This window comes from Abramis brama, assembly GCF_963993115.1.
Source record: "Abramis brama genome assembly, chromosome: 9".
NCBI lineage: Eukaryota > Metazoa > Chordata > Actinopteri > Cypriniformes > Leuciscidae > Abramis > Abramis brama.
In genome coordinates, this window is record NC_139971.1 from 40,800,379 (window position 1) to 40,819,727 (window position 19,349).

The window sequence follows — 19,349 nt, forward strand, 5'->3', positions numbered from 1 at the left end:
GTATTGTTACACCCCTAATGCATAGTAACTTTCTCAGTTCCTGTAATGATCTACCACATGAGGTGGGATATCTAAAAAGGACGCTAAAGACAACAGCTTCTAGCGTTAGTTGCTAGTGTGCCTCGAGATCAGGGGAGTGAGGTTTACACGCACAGCTCTTTACAAGCTGGCCTCCGTTACATACAGACTACAAAACTCTGTATCTACTTTTACATTTAACACTAGATTAGATCTAGCCTGGTCCTACAGAGACTCTCATACATTTCATTTGTCCACTCCCCATTGACAAGCGTTAAGGTCCTTGAAGGCGGGTACTCTGTTGAAGTATAAAACTATTGGATCTGTCATAACCAATCGCTAACGTTTGGCATTTAATTGTTTAACGTTTCGTCGTGACGTACGACCTCAAAATCATCGTTCTCAGCCACTCCCTCTGTTCGCTGATTGGACAGGTCAAAAATTTGGTGGAGAAAACCTGTTAATATACCGCAAACCTAGACGACGTACTGAAGGAAAATGAAAATTGAGCGGAAGTACGTCGGAGGGCGGAGCCAGGCTAGATTAGATCACCTCACCAAATATTTACTCAACCCCAAATGTATTAAAAAGTGTGACATTTGAAAAAGGCACAATATCTCCTAAAGTGTGATCAGGCTAATACGCTCTGTGCACGAACGCTGCTGACATATTTCCGGTAGAATCTCAGCCAGCGTCTTTACTTCCGCACAGCGCGTTCTATAGCGAAGTGGACTAGCGGCAAACCTTTCATAAAATTAACAATTCGACAACAATTTTAGAAACCAATTCGCTAGTCAAATTTTGCATGATATGAGAGAATACTCACCCTCAAAGTTGTCGATGAAGCTCGAAATATATAATTTAAAGCCCTTTAATTTAAAGCCTCGTATTTGTGATTCAAAATCAGAAAGCAGACCATTCAAAATGCTTGCTACGGATGCGAAAAACGCAGAAAATCGAACCTGATCCAAATTTTTTTATGACGGACGAAAGTTTCGGAGGCAGTGTGCAAGCGTGATTGACATAACGTGAGGTCGAATTTATTTTTTAACGTGCGAAAATTTCAGATGCGAATTTTTGACTCAGTGTGCAAGGGCCTTTACTCTTAGGTGTGACAGCTAACTGCCTCACAATATTGTTAACATCATTCACGTTAACCGCTGGAAGTTCTTGTGAACAGTGAGTGTAATTTAACATTATCTCCACCGAATGCAAAAACGTTCGTACCTGGGCGGGCTGAGACAAAACGCGGAAGCGAACGCGCATAGAGCCTATTATGGTGTCACTCCAACAGAATTATGGATCTGCTGTTTTTGGCTCCAGAAGTGGGAACCAATACAGCGGGGAAGATTTACCTACTTCCAACAGCTGCAGATTCAGAGAAAATCCAGGCCAGGAGAACAGAATTTACAAGCTCAGTCAACAAAGCGTATAAATAGCAGCTGCTGGCTGACTCAGATGTAATGCTGCTGTGGTCGTACAGTGGAGAAGACCCTGAATTTACGGCATATTGCTCACGGAGCACCAGGATATTGGGAAACGATCTCCGCCTCTGAGGCGGCGGTTACATAAGTTTTAATGAGGGATGTTGCAGTGGGGTCAAGTAAAGCTGTCCTCTTCTACAAAATGCTGCTGACATCAGCAACCACCTTCCTATTTCTAGACGTCCCAATAGGAGGATGTAAAAAAAGCAAAGTAGTAATGTATGGCATTTGGACTCCAGTGAAACCCATGTGACTTACTTTACCCATCGAACACAAAAGGAAATAACTTGAACTGTTCCTCTTTTTAACACAATTACAGAAAGTATGAAGAAGCAGCCTGAAACTATCATGACTGTAGTCCAAATGACTTGTTTGCTATATTCTGACGGCATTAGCTTTGGGTGATGAACAGATTGAAATTTAAGACGTTATTCACTGATAATATTGCCGTCCAGCGAACCACTGAACTTGAGAACTGGATTAGTCTGATTCATGAATAAATCTTTCAGACCACTTTTGTGAACTGGATCAACCGATTCATTGAAAAGATGGAGAATGAATCTTTCATGAACTGACATTGCTACTTCTCTCATTATCTGACTTGACTCCTTATACACAAAGCTATTAGATGACTTATGGACTTATCGTATAGATCACTTTTATGGTACTTTATGGTGTTTGTTTGTTTGTTTTATTATGATTTTTTTACATTTTAAATTCTGGAGGCTAACAGAAAATTTGCGCAAATTTTAATCGAAAGCCAATAATCGCTATATTGGCTGATAAATCTAAATCCAAATTTTTATATGATTTTTGAGAGCCTGATTACAAAAACGTCTTACCATTAAAAGCCATGTCCCAAGCACATAATTATAATGTTCACATTATAATTTTATGCAGCCTATATGACAGCACATGTTGCACATTTACTGTATTTTACTTTTTGAACTGATTCCAATCATATTTCAAGCAGTTCAAAACCATCAGTGTGAATCTGAAGTGTCTCAGCTGGAGGAAATAATCCATTATTTATCGGCTTTAATATATCGGCCAAATTTTCTCATTGGGCCGATAACAATAGCATTAAAAATGAACATATATATCTGCAGATATCGATATGGTGGCTGATATATCGTTCATCCCTACTTTAATACCTTTAATCTTAATTTAAAACAAATTGTTTGGTCTCTACAGAAGTCTAAACTCAAAGTAAAAGTGATTTCTCATCGGATAAGAATTATTACTTCCACTTATCGAGAACAAAACCACCCTACAGTTACTTCCATCTCAGTTTTCTTAATCATAACTTTCATTATCAGTAATTTCATTTACATATGTTTCTTATGTGGGGCCCTATCTTGCACCCAGCGCAATTGACTTTGTACACCGACGCATGTATCATTCCTATTTTGCACCCAACGCACAGCGGCGTTTCCCTCCACAGACGCACGTCGGTAAATTAGGGAATGAACTTGCGCTCCCGGGGCGGTTCAGTGAAAAGAGGAGGCGTGTTTTCCGACGCAAACGTTCCCTGGTGCTATTTTGCAGTTTCAGAAAACAATTCCGCCACAGACCAGGAAAAAACTAGTCTAAAGTCAGTAGCGCATTATTCATATGCTATTTTAAGGGCGCATGCTTGGCCATAATCAATGTAGCGTGTGCACAAAATGCATCTCATCTACACACAGACGCAGCAGTTCCAATTTTTGCAAACCATACATAATTACAAGGAATAATATTACCACACAAGGGAAATCATTGTGGTGTCCATGAAGATGTGAAAAAATAGGCATAAATCTAGCTTACACATTTACCCAAATTATCATACGCCTGTTTAACCGAAGCTAATTTGGGTGGGTTTCTCCATCCCCATACAATGTCACTTCTCTGTCTTTTACGGCCCTGACGAGAACATCGGTCTCCTCGGCTGTGAACTGCTCCTGGTGTGCGTCTGGCAAATCCGGCGTTATAATAGCCATCCGCCATGGAACAAGCGCGCCTGCTCTTAAAGGGAATGTGAGATGACGCTCTGATTGGTTTATGGCACGTTACGCCCAAACCACACCTATGAGTAATGAAGCGACTTCAGACCAACCCATTTTAGATTTGCGTCGGGCGCAAGAGTCATTTAGAGATCCGAGATCCGCCCACAAAGTTACTTGCGTTTCAGATCGTTAAAATAGGGCCCGTGGCCTTTGTTTCTACACTGTGTTTAACTTCAGCTGAGTCTCCATATGCAGATAAGAGGCAAGGTCATTTTAAGAAGGACAGAAGGCCAGCGGGTCAGGGACATACAGGCACTGTGCTGATGGCAAGAGCCAAACTGTGAAAACAAGGGAGTAAATGAACTCCCACATATGATGTGTGAAGCCAGCATGTCACTTATGAGTAGGACTGACAGCGCTTTAAGCAATAAGAGTCCTCCACACACAAACAAACTCATTTCACAAGCAGAGACTGGCAGGCAGATGCATGCATGTAAACATATTTTGCACGTATTTATCAGAGTGCACAAACATTTGAATAGAAAACCTTGCCTTTGCAGTTCATTTTCACATCCTTGAGCTTAAACTCACAGCATTTATAATGTAACAGGCTCGGTAGATCAGCATGTGTACGGTCTTCCTCTCTCTTTTACTCTTCCTCTCCAGGTGCATTAGTATTTTGCTCCATCACCCCGGATGTGTCCGCTTTGAAAAGTTAATAGTCTCTGTATGAATTTTCTCTCTGTGCAGAATCACTTTGATCAATTTTAAGAATACTTTCTTGAAAGGTCCTTCAAAACAGGGTCAGAAATGAACTTTTCCATTCAGAGGCAATATGCATGTTTTACCTTTGTAAAGGCAGTTTTTATAATTACCTAATTAAATGTATCTGTATTGACTTTTATGTTAAATTGTTGTGTTCATGCTTGAATTATATTATTATATTTGAGTTTTTTGCAGACGACAGCGTTAGTCTGAAAGGGTCAAAATGTCAAAACAACCTCCGTTCACAGTGATCCGCAAAAAACACTAATACCGCTGTATTCTGCTGCCAGGCTTGTAGTTTGCGCTGTCACTTTGTAAAGAAACACTACATTGAACACGTAATAAACGTACATGAGTCGTTTTTCAATAACTTGCACTTTGTTTGCAAAGTTTGGGTTTTCAGGCCCCAAAAATGCTGTTCTCGTTTAAATGAAAGGCCAAAACACATTTAAAGTTTTCTGTTTTTAGTTGAACGTGTAAACGGTCCCTTAATGCTGGCATTTTTACCCCAAGCCCAAATTAATTTCTGACTCTGCTTTAAACTGACCCTTGAGAAATTAGGTGAGCGTGAATTAAAGTGAAAACATTTCAGAGTTAAAGGGGTGGTTGATTATGATTTCACTTTTCTAACTTTAGTTAGTGTGTAATGTTGCTGTTTGAGCATAAACAACATCTGCAAAGTTACAACGCTCAAAGTTCAAAGCAAAGGGAGATATTTGCTTTTACAGAAATCACTTTTTAAGGACTACAACAAACGACTGGTAGGGACTACACAATATTCTTCCCGGGTTAGTGACATCACCAACCCTAAAATTTACATAAACCCCGCCTCCTGAACACGATTTATAGATTATCAAGACAGAATATGCTAATCAATGACTAGAAGATAACTACACATCAGCTACATAAATTCATCAACTAACCATTCAGAAATGTCCTGTTGCTTCTACATGTTGTCACTTCTTCTTGAGTCTCTCTATCTTTCTGACTCCGGTTTGAATATAAAAGGCTAAATGTTTTTAACATTTTCAGTGCATGTCTGTGTGAGTGCAAGCTTTTGAAGCTCCGCCCCCTGTGCCGGGAGCAGCAGCTCATTTGCATTTAAAGGGACAGGCACAAAACGGTGTGTTTTTGCTCACCCTCAAAAATTGTCAATTTTAACATGCTATAAAAATATCTGTGGGGTATTTTGAGCTAAAACTTCACATACACACTCTGGAGACACTATTATTACAAAAGGACTTAATAAATTTAATTATCCAGAATATTTCAAGGACAATGACATACAGCTGACAAATATGAATGTGGTGGTTGACAGATTATATACATTTTTTGTAAATGTGGGCCCTAAACTGGCCAAAGATATAAAGCACACAGGGATGAAATACTCTGTGATGGATCAAGTGGATAGAAATCCACACTCATTTGTTTTGGGAACTGTAGAAGGCAAAGAAATTATAGAGATCGTAAGTAAATATATGAATAAAACGTCAAAAGATTGTGATGACATTGATATGTCACTAGTAAAAAAAGTAATTGATGGAATTGTAGATCAATTAACATACATATATAATCTATCATTTAAAACAGGAGTATTTCCTGAAAAGATGAAGTTGGCAAAAGTCATCCCATTGTATAAAGCTGGTGATTCACATGTTTTTAATAATTATAGACCGATATCCTTACTTTCTCAAAAATACTTGAAAAATTATTTGTTAAAAGGCTAGATCATTTCATTGATAAAAACAACTTACTAATGGACAGCCAGTATGGATTCAGATCTGGTAGATCAACGTCTATGGCACTAATTGAGTTAGTAGACCGATTAACAAATTGTATTGAAAATAAAAAATATGCAGTAGGGATTTTCGTTGATTTAAAAAAAGCCTTTGATACTGTTGATCATGAAATTATGTTAAAAAAAATGGAAAGGTATGGCATCAGAGGTGTGGGCTATAATTGGATAAAAAATTATATGGAAAATAGGAGTCAGTTTGTACAAATGGGTAATCATCGGTCAGTAAGCCTCAGTATTTCCTGTGGTGTCCCACAGGGGTCAGTTTTAGGCCCCAAACTGTTTATTCTTTATCTAAATGATATTTTCAAAGTATCAAATGTACTTAAATTTACTGTTTTTGCTGATGATACAAATGTTTTTTGTTGCGGGGACAATCTGCAACAGATGATGGAAATGGTAACAATCAAAATGAATAAATTAAAACTTTGGTTTGATTCAAATAAGTTATCTCTCAACTTGAACAAAACTAAATTTATGGTATTTGGGAATCGTAATATAAATACAGATGTCAGACTGATAACTGATAACCAAATAATTGAAAGAGTTTATGAATGTAAATTTTTGGGTGTTGTACTTGACCATAAATTGTGCTGGAAGCCCCACATCAAAAATTTGTGCATGAAGATGGCCAGGAGTATTGGTATATTGAGTAAAACCAGATACATATTGAACAAAAGTGCATTACATATCATGTACTGCACACTTATTTTGCCATATATGTTATACTGTGTGGAAGTTTGGGGAAATACCTATAAAAGTAATTTACAAAATATTTGCACACTACAAAAAAGAGCAATCAGGAAAATAAATCATACTGGGTATTACGAGCACACTAATCTTCTGTTTTTTAATTCACATTTGTTAAAATTTATGGACATTGTTACATTTAAAACTGCTCAATTTATGTTTAAAGTCAAAGAAAATAACTTACCAGGTAACATAAGTGCAATGTTTAATGAAAGAGATGAGGGATATCATCTAAGAGGATATTGTATGTTCAAACAACCTCTTGTGCGAACTGCTATTAAAAACATGTGTATATCAGTTTGTGGGGTAACCTTATGGAATGGACTGGATAATGACATCAAACAGAGTCATAATATCATTCGGTTCAAAAATAGATGAAAGAAATCATTATTGGACCAATATAGATAAGCATAGACTGAAACACAGGACTAAATCTGTAATGTGAAAGTGTTGTGGTTAAGGTATTGTTGTGAGTTATGTAAGATCTGAGAAAAATGTATACTTTAACTGCGTATTTATTTGCTTTGTAATATTATTATTTTGTTAAATAGGGGCAGGTTTAAATAAGCTAATTGCTTCTGCCTGCTCCTTCTCGAACAAATCTTTTATTTTGATATTATTATTATTATTATTATTATTATTATTTTCTTTTTCTTTTTTTATTTTCTTTTTTTTTATTTTGATGGTTGTTTTATTTTGTGGTTTTAATTATTGTTTTGTCTGTTGTATAACTATGTTGATTGTTTGAGACAAATAATAAAGAAAGAAAGAAAGAAAGAAAGAGACATCAAAGACTTATTTTACATCTTGTGAAAAGGGCATTATACCACCCCTTTAAATACTGTGTAATGCCATTGTGTAATGCCATTCCTTATATTCACTGTGCGGAAATTTCTATGTAATTTTGCAGTCAAAATATGTCCATTGTCAAAAGTGTAGAAGTAACACAGATGTATCTTTCAAACCAAGAAGCTTTCTGTGGATCACCACGTAAAAAAGGAGTGACCAACTTGAACACAAGCAAAATAATGAGTGGGGAACGTTTTCACCCTCACACAAAACTCTCAATCGCATGGATTCCTGTTGAAATGACAGGATTTCTCCCACTAAATTTCCCAGAGCAATGGAAAATGTGACCGCACCTTTAGACTCAGTGCTCATTAATACATTTTAAATGTAACACTTTAATGAATAATTACATTCAAGTACCTTTTTTACTCCATGGTAGTAGTATTATACTGTGTAAAAGAAAAAAAAGATAACAAGGTAAAACATGGTTGCTTTTGGTACTTTATTGTTAGTGCATGCTAACAAAATATTTTGTCTTTAAATTGCTGGTTAAATATATTGTCTTTTATGGATTGTTGTCTGAATAAAATAATGTCATTGGAGTGTCATGCATTTGGCTAAATGAAACATATTGTGTATTTTGATTTGATTCTTCTTGCCTGTGTATGTTACACTACATCACGCTCGAATCCCCTGCAGTTAGGCAGATCCATACACAGCTAAACTCTATATGGATTACTTTTCTAGAAACCTCAGGACAGTGGCGGTCAACCTATTAGGTCTCTTGGTGGAGCCTCGATTTACAGAAAGAGTGTGTAATGATGGGGAAAGTCTAGCTTTTCCCTGGCCACAAATATGATGTTTATATTGAAAAATCAACTTAACTGGGAATTCCTGTAACTGCGTATATAAGGATAATGCTATTCATTACTGCTGGACTATGAGCAGTTTCTACACCCTGGCAAAGTAAACTCCATTTATAGCAAACACTGTGAAAACAGTCTTCATTTCTGAAACTTCTAACTTCATTTCTGACACATTTAAAAGTAAAAGGACAATAATTCATGGATTAAATATCAACTATCGTATAGTCTCTTATGCTATTACACCAGCCTTCAGTCACATAATCTTTATATTATGCTGATAATATTAGGCATAATCTAATCTAATTATATTATGCCTAATATGCTGATTTGCTTCTCAAGATAAAACGAATAGAAGGTTCGAAAGAAAGATACTTTTTATCGTACTGACCCCAAACCTTTTTACACGCTGATTAACAGATAATATAATGCAAATTAAAATGCTTACAAATGTCATTAAACTTTCAATTCATATGATCAAGCACTTATTGAAAAATCTACAAATGATTTCGACAGATGGTTCACACTAATTAAAAGAATCATTAGTAAATCATTAAACATTATATAATCATTATGTAATGTTTAATAAGTTAATTAGTACATAATCTCATTATTTCGAGCTATGTGAATATACAGTATATTAACTAATTATATGTCAAGCATTATATAATGTTAGTTAATGATTTATTAATGAAAGTTATTATAAAGTGTTTATATATTTTTAAACTAACTTACTATTTAAAACTAACTAACTACATTTTAGTAGCATTAGATGCATTCGTATTCATATTTATATCAACTCCACACTCCATTCAAACTAGACCTCACAACTGTGATGACTTTACTGAAAATCAAATCAAAATCACCAGATAAACCCCTTGAACTTGTGAAGATGGCACTCTCTGCTGGAGTTTCTCCCAATTCTAAAAACATTTCAAGCCGATGCTGCCAAATCATGCAGGACCGGCACTGCCTCATGAAATCACTGTTAGTACAGACCTCAAGAAACCTGCACAGGGATCAAACTCTTCCCTCTCTAAACTACAAAAACAGATTGTTGAACCGCACTTCAAGCCTGTCAGTTTAACCTCAGCCTGAGGGACGTGGTTACAAAAAGCTGCAGAATAACACAACTTTTACACTGATGAAATTCTGAGGCCTTCACAGAAACGAAAGTTTCTGAGCCTCTGAAAAGTGGCGTTTTGAGGCGGCTTGGATTATTCCTCAGGGTGTGGGAAATCAACCAAAGACTACTGTAGGAAACAATCAAAAGCTTCTTCTTTGTGTGTGTACATTAGAGTTAGACCTTGAGTTTACTTTACAACTACATCCAGCTCTCTGATTCAATCAATGAGCAGATTGCAACTAGTAACAAATAACCTGGGAAAAGAGGAAAAAGTAAAAGAGAAGGGCTGAAAGAAATATGGGAGTTTGATAACTTCTAAGCTCTCATTTCCACCCTTCTCATTAGCCTTGATTGTAGTACATTAGGGAATTTCCAATATCCGTTTTGTGGCGATCTCCCATAATGCCACCAGTGCAGATGGTCCACCATATTGATACTTTGCACGTGAAGTCAGTTGTACTGGCTGGCGGGCAAGAACGTCATTCTCTAGTGAAGGGTTACAATTTAAGAATCTATTTCAGATATGCTTCCTTACATAACATCACGGTGAAGAATACTGATTTTAGCATTTGAGGTTTTAATTTAGATAGTATATAAACTGAGAAAGTGATTATTGAGTTTACAGCAAGATATTCCTGCCCGACCTGTTTTTTCCTTTGTAAGTTAAATGAGTCAGATCACGGAGACGCTAACCTATTGTCTTTAATGGCTCTTGGAGCAAGAACCACAGTCCAGACGTTGAATCGTTTGGCTGATTGGATTAGCACATATGCATTTGAGAGGTTATGCTGATTGGATTGAGACTGCCGGTCTGGGGTGGGTTTCCTTAACCTGTATACACATTTACATGCTTTGTTTGAATTTGTCTCCACCCCCAAAAGTCCCTCCTCCTAAAATGCCTATAAGATACCATGTAAAGTTATGTTAGATTAGATTTTGTTGGACGAATCCGCAGCCGCGCTCAATAAAGAATACTTCTGTTTGAACGTCATCCCAACGTCTCCTGGTTCTTGCTTTGAAGAAAGAAAAACTTTACAACACTAGCAACGGAAACCAGTAAACTAATCAAGGATCTTGCCAGGACGTTGCCAGTTTTAATATACAAAAGTTGGTGTTTTGAGGTGTACACGACATGCCAGATACAGTAGTTGTTGTGCGATTGGATGCACTAACCGTGTTTGTTGCCCGCCAGATATCACGTGACTGCAAAGTATCAATAGGCTACATTGAGGGGGACAAGTCTTATACGTTAATAACAATAATAAATCAACAATTAGAAATGGCCAAATTGTCCCCCCAATATTGGAAATTCTTGCTTTTTAGGATGATAAAAAAGGCTTTAAAGTGACATTTTAGGCTGGTCTACCCAGTGGTCTAACAGCGACAATCCAAATAGATACCCAATCAAATCAAAGTAGGCGGGGTTTACTGTTCACAGAAGCAGGGCCCGTATTCCATCAGTTCAGTTTAACGTTGAAAGAATGCGAGGTGGGATGGAAGTTGCAAATCATATTAGTCAACTGTTTTATGATAGAAATGTTAAACCGTTAGACTGACATTTATTTCCACTCGACTTTTTTTCTATTGAATATGGCCATTTTGAGGGATGAAGGTTGCATGTGTTAAGTATCGAAGCTATTTTATTAATGAAAGTCGCGGGGCAGCGGTGGTGCTACACCAATGTTTAGGCAGCAATAATAAAAAAGTTAAAATCGCAAAAGTTTTGCACAAATCTGTAATGGAAACGCGCCTACTCGCTGTCGGAGAGATGAGAGAGAGAAAGCGCAGCTGGTATTGTGCATCTATACGGAAAATGAGTATTGGAAGAGTTTCCGATATTTCAGTATTGATATGCATAAAAAAAAAATCTGTATTTTTGACAACACTACATTGCACTTAGTTTGTTTCAGATGCCTTTTTAAAAGACTGAATGCATATATTATATATAAAATTCAACCCGCCAAAGTGGCTAGTAGGAGTGACAGCGTTACACTGCTGAAATACACCCGCAGTCCTGCCCAAAGCCTTTCCAGGGGTTATAAGACTACTGAACTATTCAATCTAATGGCAATAAATCACATTTTCTCTAGAGAAACGACTAAAGAGCTTATATTTAGCGGTGTTCGTTTTTAATAACACACTATCTCGTCTGACCTGCTCTGCAATGTCATGGAGAATTGTGTGAAGATGTCGGCGTACTCCTGCTTTCCCTAATGCGGTTTGGCAGGATCTGTCTCTGGGCGCGCTCGCTGCCTAAACATTGGTGTAGCGCCACCGGTGTTCTGCACTGGTGGCATTATGGGAGATCGCCAGTTGGCAGCAAGCTGACCTTTACATGAGACGGCTTGCTGGGCGGATGCTCTCAGTTTTGCTCTTACAAAAATTCTCCCGGACAACTACCTCCACCACTATCGTCTTCAGTTATTCACCCAAAGATGATTTCTTGTAATTTCTTTTGGCTTATGACAATTAATGAAATTGGTAAAGCAGAAGTGTGACAAACTAACAAATCATAATTTTTGTCAACTCTTGAACTTACCTTGAAAGAAGCACTGTGAATATGTAATGTTTATATAAGTCTACGGTTGAAGGTGAGTCTGTTCTTTTTCCTCCTGTATTCTCCGAACAAACCCACACAGTCTCTCAGCTGCACACTTAACCTGCCTCTTTCTATATTTAACTCATTCTGTTCCTTCTCTGCAAGGGAGTCAGATATTCTTTCCCTCTCTAGTGTTTGATTTGAGATTGGAGGCATATGGAGCCGCTGTAACGTTGGCCTGCTTCTCTCTGAAAGCTGACTCTGCTTTTCGGCGTCTCTGAGGAACCGATGCTGACTGAACCACTCCGGTTACTGAAGTTCAGCTTTTGTAATTGCTTTCATATCCCACTGTTCAAGTCCCAGTCCTATCCCAGACATCAAGACCCAGATTGTGTGTGTGTGTGTGTGTTTGTGAAAGCGAGAAATTGCTAGAGAAGTCAGCGTGGTGTCATGATTAATGAACTGTTAAACCGAACAATGCAAAAACTGTGTCTGCTGATACTGCAGCAAACACACACATCATGTGGAAATATCTTCTTTGATATAATGTGAAAACTCACCCAGACCGAGGCATGAGACTCTCAATCCAGATTTACCAAGATTCCTAAACAGACAGAAACAAAGAGAGAGAGAATTAAATATTTATATATTATAACTGAGCACTGGTGTCATTCTGACTTCATGGAGCTAAACTGAATTCTCATTAGCCGCTTTCCGACCGGAGGAACCTTTTTACAGTTCCTAGAACTATTGGCTAAAGTACCCGGATGTCGGCGTGTTCGCACCGCAGGAACTAGGAACGATTTTAGTTCTAGCAACTCCATTTGGAGGAACTAATTTAGGTCCTACTTCAGAGTAGGGTCTAAACCAGCACTATAGGAACTACCCGTGACGTTAGTGTATGCTGATTGACCGAACGCACGCGGAGCACCAGCACCCGCCATTTTTAAAACAGCTAGAATGTAAACACACAGATTATAGCCTATATATTTACTCCAGAAACGAACTATACAAACATGGAAAGCAGTGATAGATGGGCCTCTAAACCTTTATGCTGAAGAGAAAATCCAACGCAACTTTGATGGGACCAAGCCAAACATGATTATGTTTATCTGCCCAGCTAGCAACACTGGACATCAACCACATGGCATAGGCTAATAACCTTTTTTTTCATATACTGTCTACTTTCTATAACAGTTCTATCTAATAACATATTAAACAGTACTGTTAGACAGATCGTTAACTAATAAACACAGAGAATGCGAGCATTGTTTGCTCTGGCGTTCTCAGCGCCGTCAAAATAAAGGTCCGTCGCGCCGTCAAAATAAAAGTCGCCGTGCTTGCGTCACTCCCTTACCCCTCCTACCAGTTCCTATGGCCACTTGGCCAGTTTACCGAGTTTGGGGGAGAGTAGTTTATAGAACTGTTTAGAAGTGGACAGTTCCTAGAACTAAGTTCCTGTAACTACTTGGCCGGAAAGCGGCTAATGTAAACTTTGGCTGAAATATACAACGCACATGAACGCAAAAGTAGAATGAGGTTCATAATTACACAATGCAAACACACATTCTCAAGATTACTGTAAAGGGCACACAAATGTCTTCTATGCCCAGGTTTCTCTTTCAAGTCAACTACTAGATTTTACATGTGCATGACATCACCGTTTTCACAAATCCGTGTTTTTGTATTTCAGAGACAATAACAAATAAACTCAGTTAACCAAGGTTATTAATACCATAGAAACACAAAAGCACACTTGCAATGTGTTGATAAAGCATAGAGTGTGTTTCTGGTTGTAGTCTAGATTGCACAGCAACACTGCTCTTCAGTAAATCCTACAAACAGTGTAAAACATGCAGAGTTTGTGACTCAAGTGTACAGCAAGTGTAAAGACTGTAACGACACACCAAGAACAGCATTAAAGGGAATTGTTCTTAAATAAGATTTATTGATAGTGGGATGAGATTAGTGACAAACTTTGCAGGGAACACAGAAAAGTGCTGACAGAGAGAGAAAAGGAGGATGAGCAAGAGAGAGAAAATGCATGCGGGTGCATTCTGCAGCGAGAGTGTGTTTCCTCGGCGCTGCCATCAGTATTAATTTATTTCTCTGCATGAAGGCCAGAGAATGAAGGAGCAGGATAATAACAGATCCACTGCAGATACTAAAGCTTCATCTGTGAGAGACTGCACACTGCTAAAGCACAGCACCTTCTGTAATATACAGCCTGACATTACATTCGATTCCATGGATCCATCCGTCAACCTTTGACACTTCATTACAACATTAAGTTGAAGAGTGTGACCGAGGAAATAGGATATATGTAACTATGACATGACTAAAGGCTCATTTAATTGCAAACAAGATTTTTTAAACCCATATGGACCTACAGTATTGTATATATATATATATAATATTTTAGTTTTATTCTACAAACTACTCATAACATTTCTTCCCAATTTCAAATTAATATATTGTCATTTAGAGCTTTATTTAAAAAAAAAGAAATTGAAAATTGGTTAAAAACAATTACAAAAAAGATGTTTTTAGTCCACAAAAATATTAAGTAACATTTTAGCACCGATAACAATTATTAACATTATTAATAACTGAGCACCAATAATAATTGATAATAACTGAGCAGCAAATCATCATATTAGAATGATTTCTGAAGGATCATGTGACAATCAATGCAGCCTTGAGGAGTGTAAGGGACGTCTTTCAAAAACATTAAAAAAGTGTAATTATCCCAAACTTTTGACCTGTAGTGTGTGTGTGTGTGTGTGTGTGTGTGTGTGTGTGTGTGCGTGTGTTGTTCAGGTAAACTCTACATCATGGGGACAAAATATCCCCACAAAGATGGCAATATCCAAAATGATTGTTCTTGTAGGGATTTTTTTTGTGTGTGTACTGGGCAGGTTTAGGTGTGTGTGTGTGTGTGCTGGGCAGGTTTAGGGGTGTGTGTGTGTGTGTGTGTGTATGTGTGTGTTGGGCAGGTTTAGGGGTGTGTGTGTGTGTGTGTGTGTGTTGGGCAGGTTTAAGGGTGTGTGTGTGTGTGTATGTGTGTGTTGGGCAGGTTTAGGGGTGTGTGTGTGTGTGTGCTGGGCAGGTTTAGGGGTGTGTGTGTGTGTTGGGCTGGTTTAGGGGTGTGTGTGTGTGTGTGTATGTGTGTCTGCTGGGCAGGTTTAGGTGTGTGTGTGTGTGTGTGTGTGTGTGCTGGGCAGGTTTAGGGGTGTGTGTGTATGTGTGTGTTGGGCAGGTTTAGGGGTGTGTGTGTGTGTGTGTGTGTGTGTGTGTGTGTGTCAGTGTGTGTGTGCTGGGCAGGTTTAGGGGTGTGTGTGTGTGTGTTGGGCAGGTTTAGTGGTGTGTGTGTGTGTGTGTGTGTGTGTGCGCGCTGGGCAGGTTTAGGGGTGTGTGTGTGTGTGTGTGTGTGTTGTACTACAATCTAAGTTGTTGTAATCTGAGGAGTTGTGTTTCCTTGATCAGTCTTGTGAAAAACTGTGTGTGTGTGTGTGTGTGTGTGCTGGGCAGGTTTAGGTGTGTGTGTGTGTGTGTGTGTGCTGGGCAGGTTTAGGGGTGTGTGTGTGTATGTGTCTGCTGGGCAGGTTTAGGTGTGTGTGTGTGTGTGTGTGTGCTGGGCAGGTTTAGGGGTGTGTGTGTATGTGTGTGTTGGGCAGGTTTAGGGGTGTGTGTGTGTGTGTGTGTGTGTGTGTGTGTGTGTGTGTGTGTCAGTGTGTGTGTGCTGGGCAGGTTTAGGGGTGTGTGTGTGTGTGTGTGTGTTGGGCAGGTTTAGGGGTGTGTGTGTGTGTGTGTGTGTGTGTGTGTGTGTGTGTGTGTGTGTGTGTGTGTGTGTGTGTGTGTGTGTGTGTGTGTGCTGGGCAGGTTTAGGTGTGTGTGTGTGTGTGTGTGTGCGCGCTGGGAAGGTTTAGGGGTGTGTGTGTGTGTGTGTGTTGTACTACAATCTAAGTTGTTGTAATCTGAGGAGTTGTGTTTCCTTGATCAGTCTTGTGAAAAACTCTCCTAATTGATCAGTCGCTGTTCTTTAGTTTGAATCGCTGCACTATACAATATTGTCTAATGCTGTTTGGCATCAGAACAATACAGCGCTTTACTCCATTCATTATTCATTGTGAAACATGTGGAGCGATCAGTGCAAGTCTGCGAGCCGCGGGCCAGAGCCCTTTAAAGAGCACGATTATGAAGATTATTTCATCATTTACATTTCACTTTGTAGGTTTAAACATGAAGTATCCTCACTCTATCCACTCAAATGTGTCGTGTATGTGTTGCTTTAAGAGCTGCTTCTGGAGGCTTTGATATTGCCTGTGTGTATATTGACAGTCACACTGTAGATGTAGACACACATAATTACACACTACAGGCTGTTCCCCAACATCACTTGAACTTGAGCTATGTCGTTGTTGTGGTCATGCTCCTCTGTGGTTCTACAGTACGCAATGCTTCATTTGTCTTTAATCTAATCTTAAACGGATTTCTCAATCTGACTGGAACTCTCAGACTTTTGTCCTCTAGCTGTTTAAATGATAGATAGCTTTTTCTGCAGTGCTGCCACTTACAAAATCCAAATTCATCCAAAGGCTCACAGACTGCACAACCACATGTGTATGCATGCACACACACACACACACACACATTCTACTTTCTGCATGCATATGAAAGTGACATGGTCAAAACAATTATGTTCTATTTATTAAAACCAATAACTATAAGAATGCAGTAAAAAAAAAAAAATGATCTCACTTAAATATCTCAGTTTTATGCCATGTCAAAATAAAATTTTCACATTGAGAGAGTTGTTTATTTACTTTTTATTTAGTCTTCCCGTTAACACCAATATTTATGCATTTAGACCGTTTTGCGGATGCGGAACACGCACAAAACTCCCGCTGCAACTTTAACCGCTGATGTCATTGATGACATCACTTTAATACACTTTTTAACTCTTTCTCTGCCAGCGTTTTAGAAAAACGTTGCCAACGCCAGCCTTTATATCACAAAATTTTTAGTTGTAGGAATATCTGAACAAAAAAAAAAAAGTTTTTTTAATTGTATTTTTTATCAACACTTGAATGTAAGTTTCACAGTCCTGCAGCTCGTCCTGGCTCAACATTTCATTCAGTAACATTCAGCAGTTTTGATTTATATGCGGTTTAATGTTTGATAATCGTGTTATTTTACATGTGCGTCCGCTTACATATGCTATCGCTTGTTTCTGCTTCTTCTTCTCCTGTGTTTTGATCAGAAGATTCTCTACTCTGTATTACTACCGTATAACAGTAAAAACACAAAGACAATGGGGGGGGGGGGGGGGGGGGGGGAGAAACGCCCCAAACCCAAGGGGAGAAACGCCCCAAACCCAAAGAATCAAAGAATATTAATGCAAGACTCTGATACACTCATTACCACGACCTCAGTCACTGTAACCCTGTCTTCCCTGCTGCTTTACTGATGAGGGAGTGTGTGTGTGCACATGTGTGTGTGTGTGTGTGTGTGTGCGTATGTGTGTGTGTGTGTGTGTGTGTGTGTGTGTGTGTGCGTGAGTGTGTGTGTGTGTGTGTGTGTGTGCGCATGTGTGTGTGTGTGTGCGCATGTAAGCACCGTAAAATTTAGTTGGAAGCTGAACTGTCATGATTACTTTTGAGAACATAACCCATAATCTGAGAACAACAGAATGAATCAGACTCATGCAGTATTCATGGAGCAATCAGAGAACATTTCTCACACCCATTGTCTCTACCCTTTGTCATAATGAAGTCATGCGGTGTAATATGATGGTGTAAAGTGGGATGTGATTTGGGTCAATGTGATCCTGACCTCTGGTGATTCTGAGAGCCCAGGTGTGTCATCTGGAAGCGGTTAGTGCATGTAAGTGTGCTGTTTGCTAATATGTGCCTCAGCATCTGTGTGTGTGTGTGTGTGTGTGTGTGGTGTGGCACACCTGAGCCCTCGTTGGTTTATGTTTATCATTGCGTTTTCAAGATCAAACTCAGTTCCTGCTGCACATTTGTCTGCAGTTTTGCTGAAAATAATAATAATAAGTTTAATTTATATAGCGCCTTTCCCAAGCTCAAGGACGCTTCACAATAAACAGTAAAGAACAAACAATCAGTTCATACATAAATGGACAATAGACATTTGCCCAGTCCAAGAAATGAGCGATTGCAGTTGCATATCGCATTGCAAACAGAAACAAAAACAACACTATACAGACAGCAGAAGGTGGGCAGTTGAAGCAAAGGTCTGATGCAACAGACTAATGGTACGCAAGGAAACATTATGACTGTAATACAGTGTGCTCAAATCATCGGCGTAATCTTTTATTGTCGATCCATCCATTTTATTCTTTCTCTCGCATCTTTTTCACACCATAATTCTGGTGTGTTGGATCCATGCGGCGTTGAGTTATACTGTACATGAACTGAACGTGCCAGAGGAATTGTAACCAGTACTTCATGAAGGTTACAGTTGCCACACGCTATACTTCGAGAATCACTGTCTCTTCAGACGTGCATCTCTGACCAGAACAGGTCTAATTGGGGAAGAAGTCCCAGTGCACATGAAACATTATCTCACATTTCATTGTAGAGAGGTATGGTGACATGTGAGACCGGCTGGTGAAATGCAGCAAGATATATTATTACTGTATAAGTGACGAATTGAATGATGCAGTTGAACAATAGAGTTGCAGTCATTGCAATGTCTCCGCAATGATGCTGTAACATAGAAAAATTATCTTGCGAGTTTTGCATCATCTGATCGGCTCTTTGCATCTCTAAGCGACCTTTTAAGAGACCACTGATCAAACTATATAGCGTTTATCGGCCGATAACGATCAGTGCCCGATCAATCAGAGCACTCTTAGTTCTTACCATGGAAATGCTTTATACTGATAAGCTATAACAGATACATGGGTTCTGTCATTATTTCTCAAAACATATTTCATAAAGCATGATACTTTTGTTAAGGATAGAAACAAGAAAATAGCTAAATGATCAGACAGCAAATGAATGAATGAATGAATGAACCAATCACGTGGATCTCTGATCTGCTGTGAGTGAGTGGAGGCGGGGCTAATTTGCATATTCATAGACCGCGTTTACTAAATGAGGCAATGGTGTAGAGTTACATTCAAGCTATTTTAATGCATGACGACATTTTTTTCAAGGAAAAAACGGTTAAATATGTCATTTTGGTGATCAAAGATGAGTTTAAGG

General features: G+C 38.7%; 1 protein-coding gene across 2 annotated transcripts in view; it reads right to left on the minus strand.

Annotated features, from left to right (window-relative positions):
• The window catches only part of kcnab1a (potassium voltage-gated channel subfamily A regulatory beta subunit 1a), an 86,854-nt gene that overhangs the window by 21,798 nt on the left and 45,707 nt on the right, over window positions 1-19,349 (minus strand). For both annotated transcript variants that reach the window (XM_084125255.1, XM_084125256.1), the window contains one exon: window positions 12,675-12,718. In XM_084125255.1, the coding sequence (XP_083981381.1) occupies window positions 12,675-12,718 (44 nt within the window). The remainder of the gene's footprint in view (window positions 1-12,674; window positions 12,719-19,349) is intronic.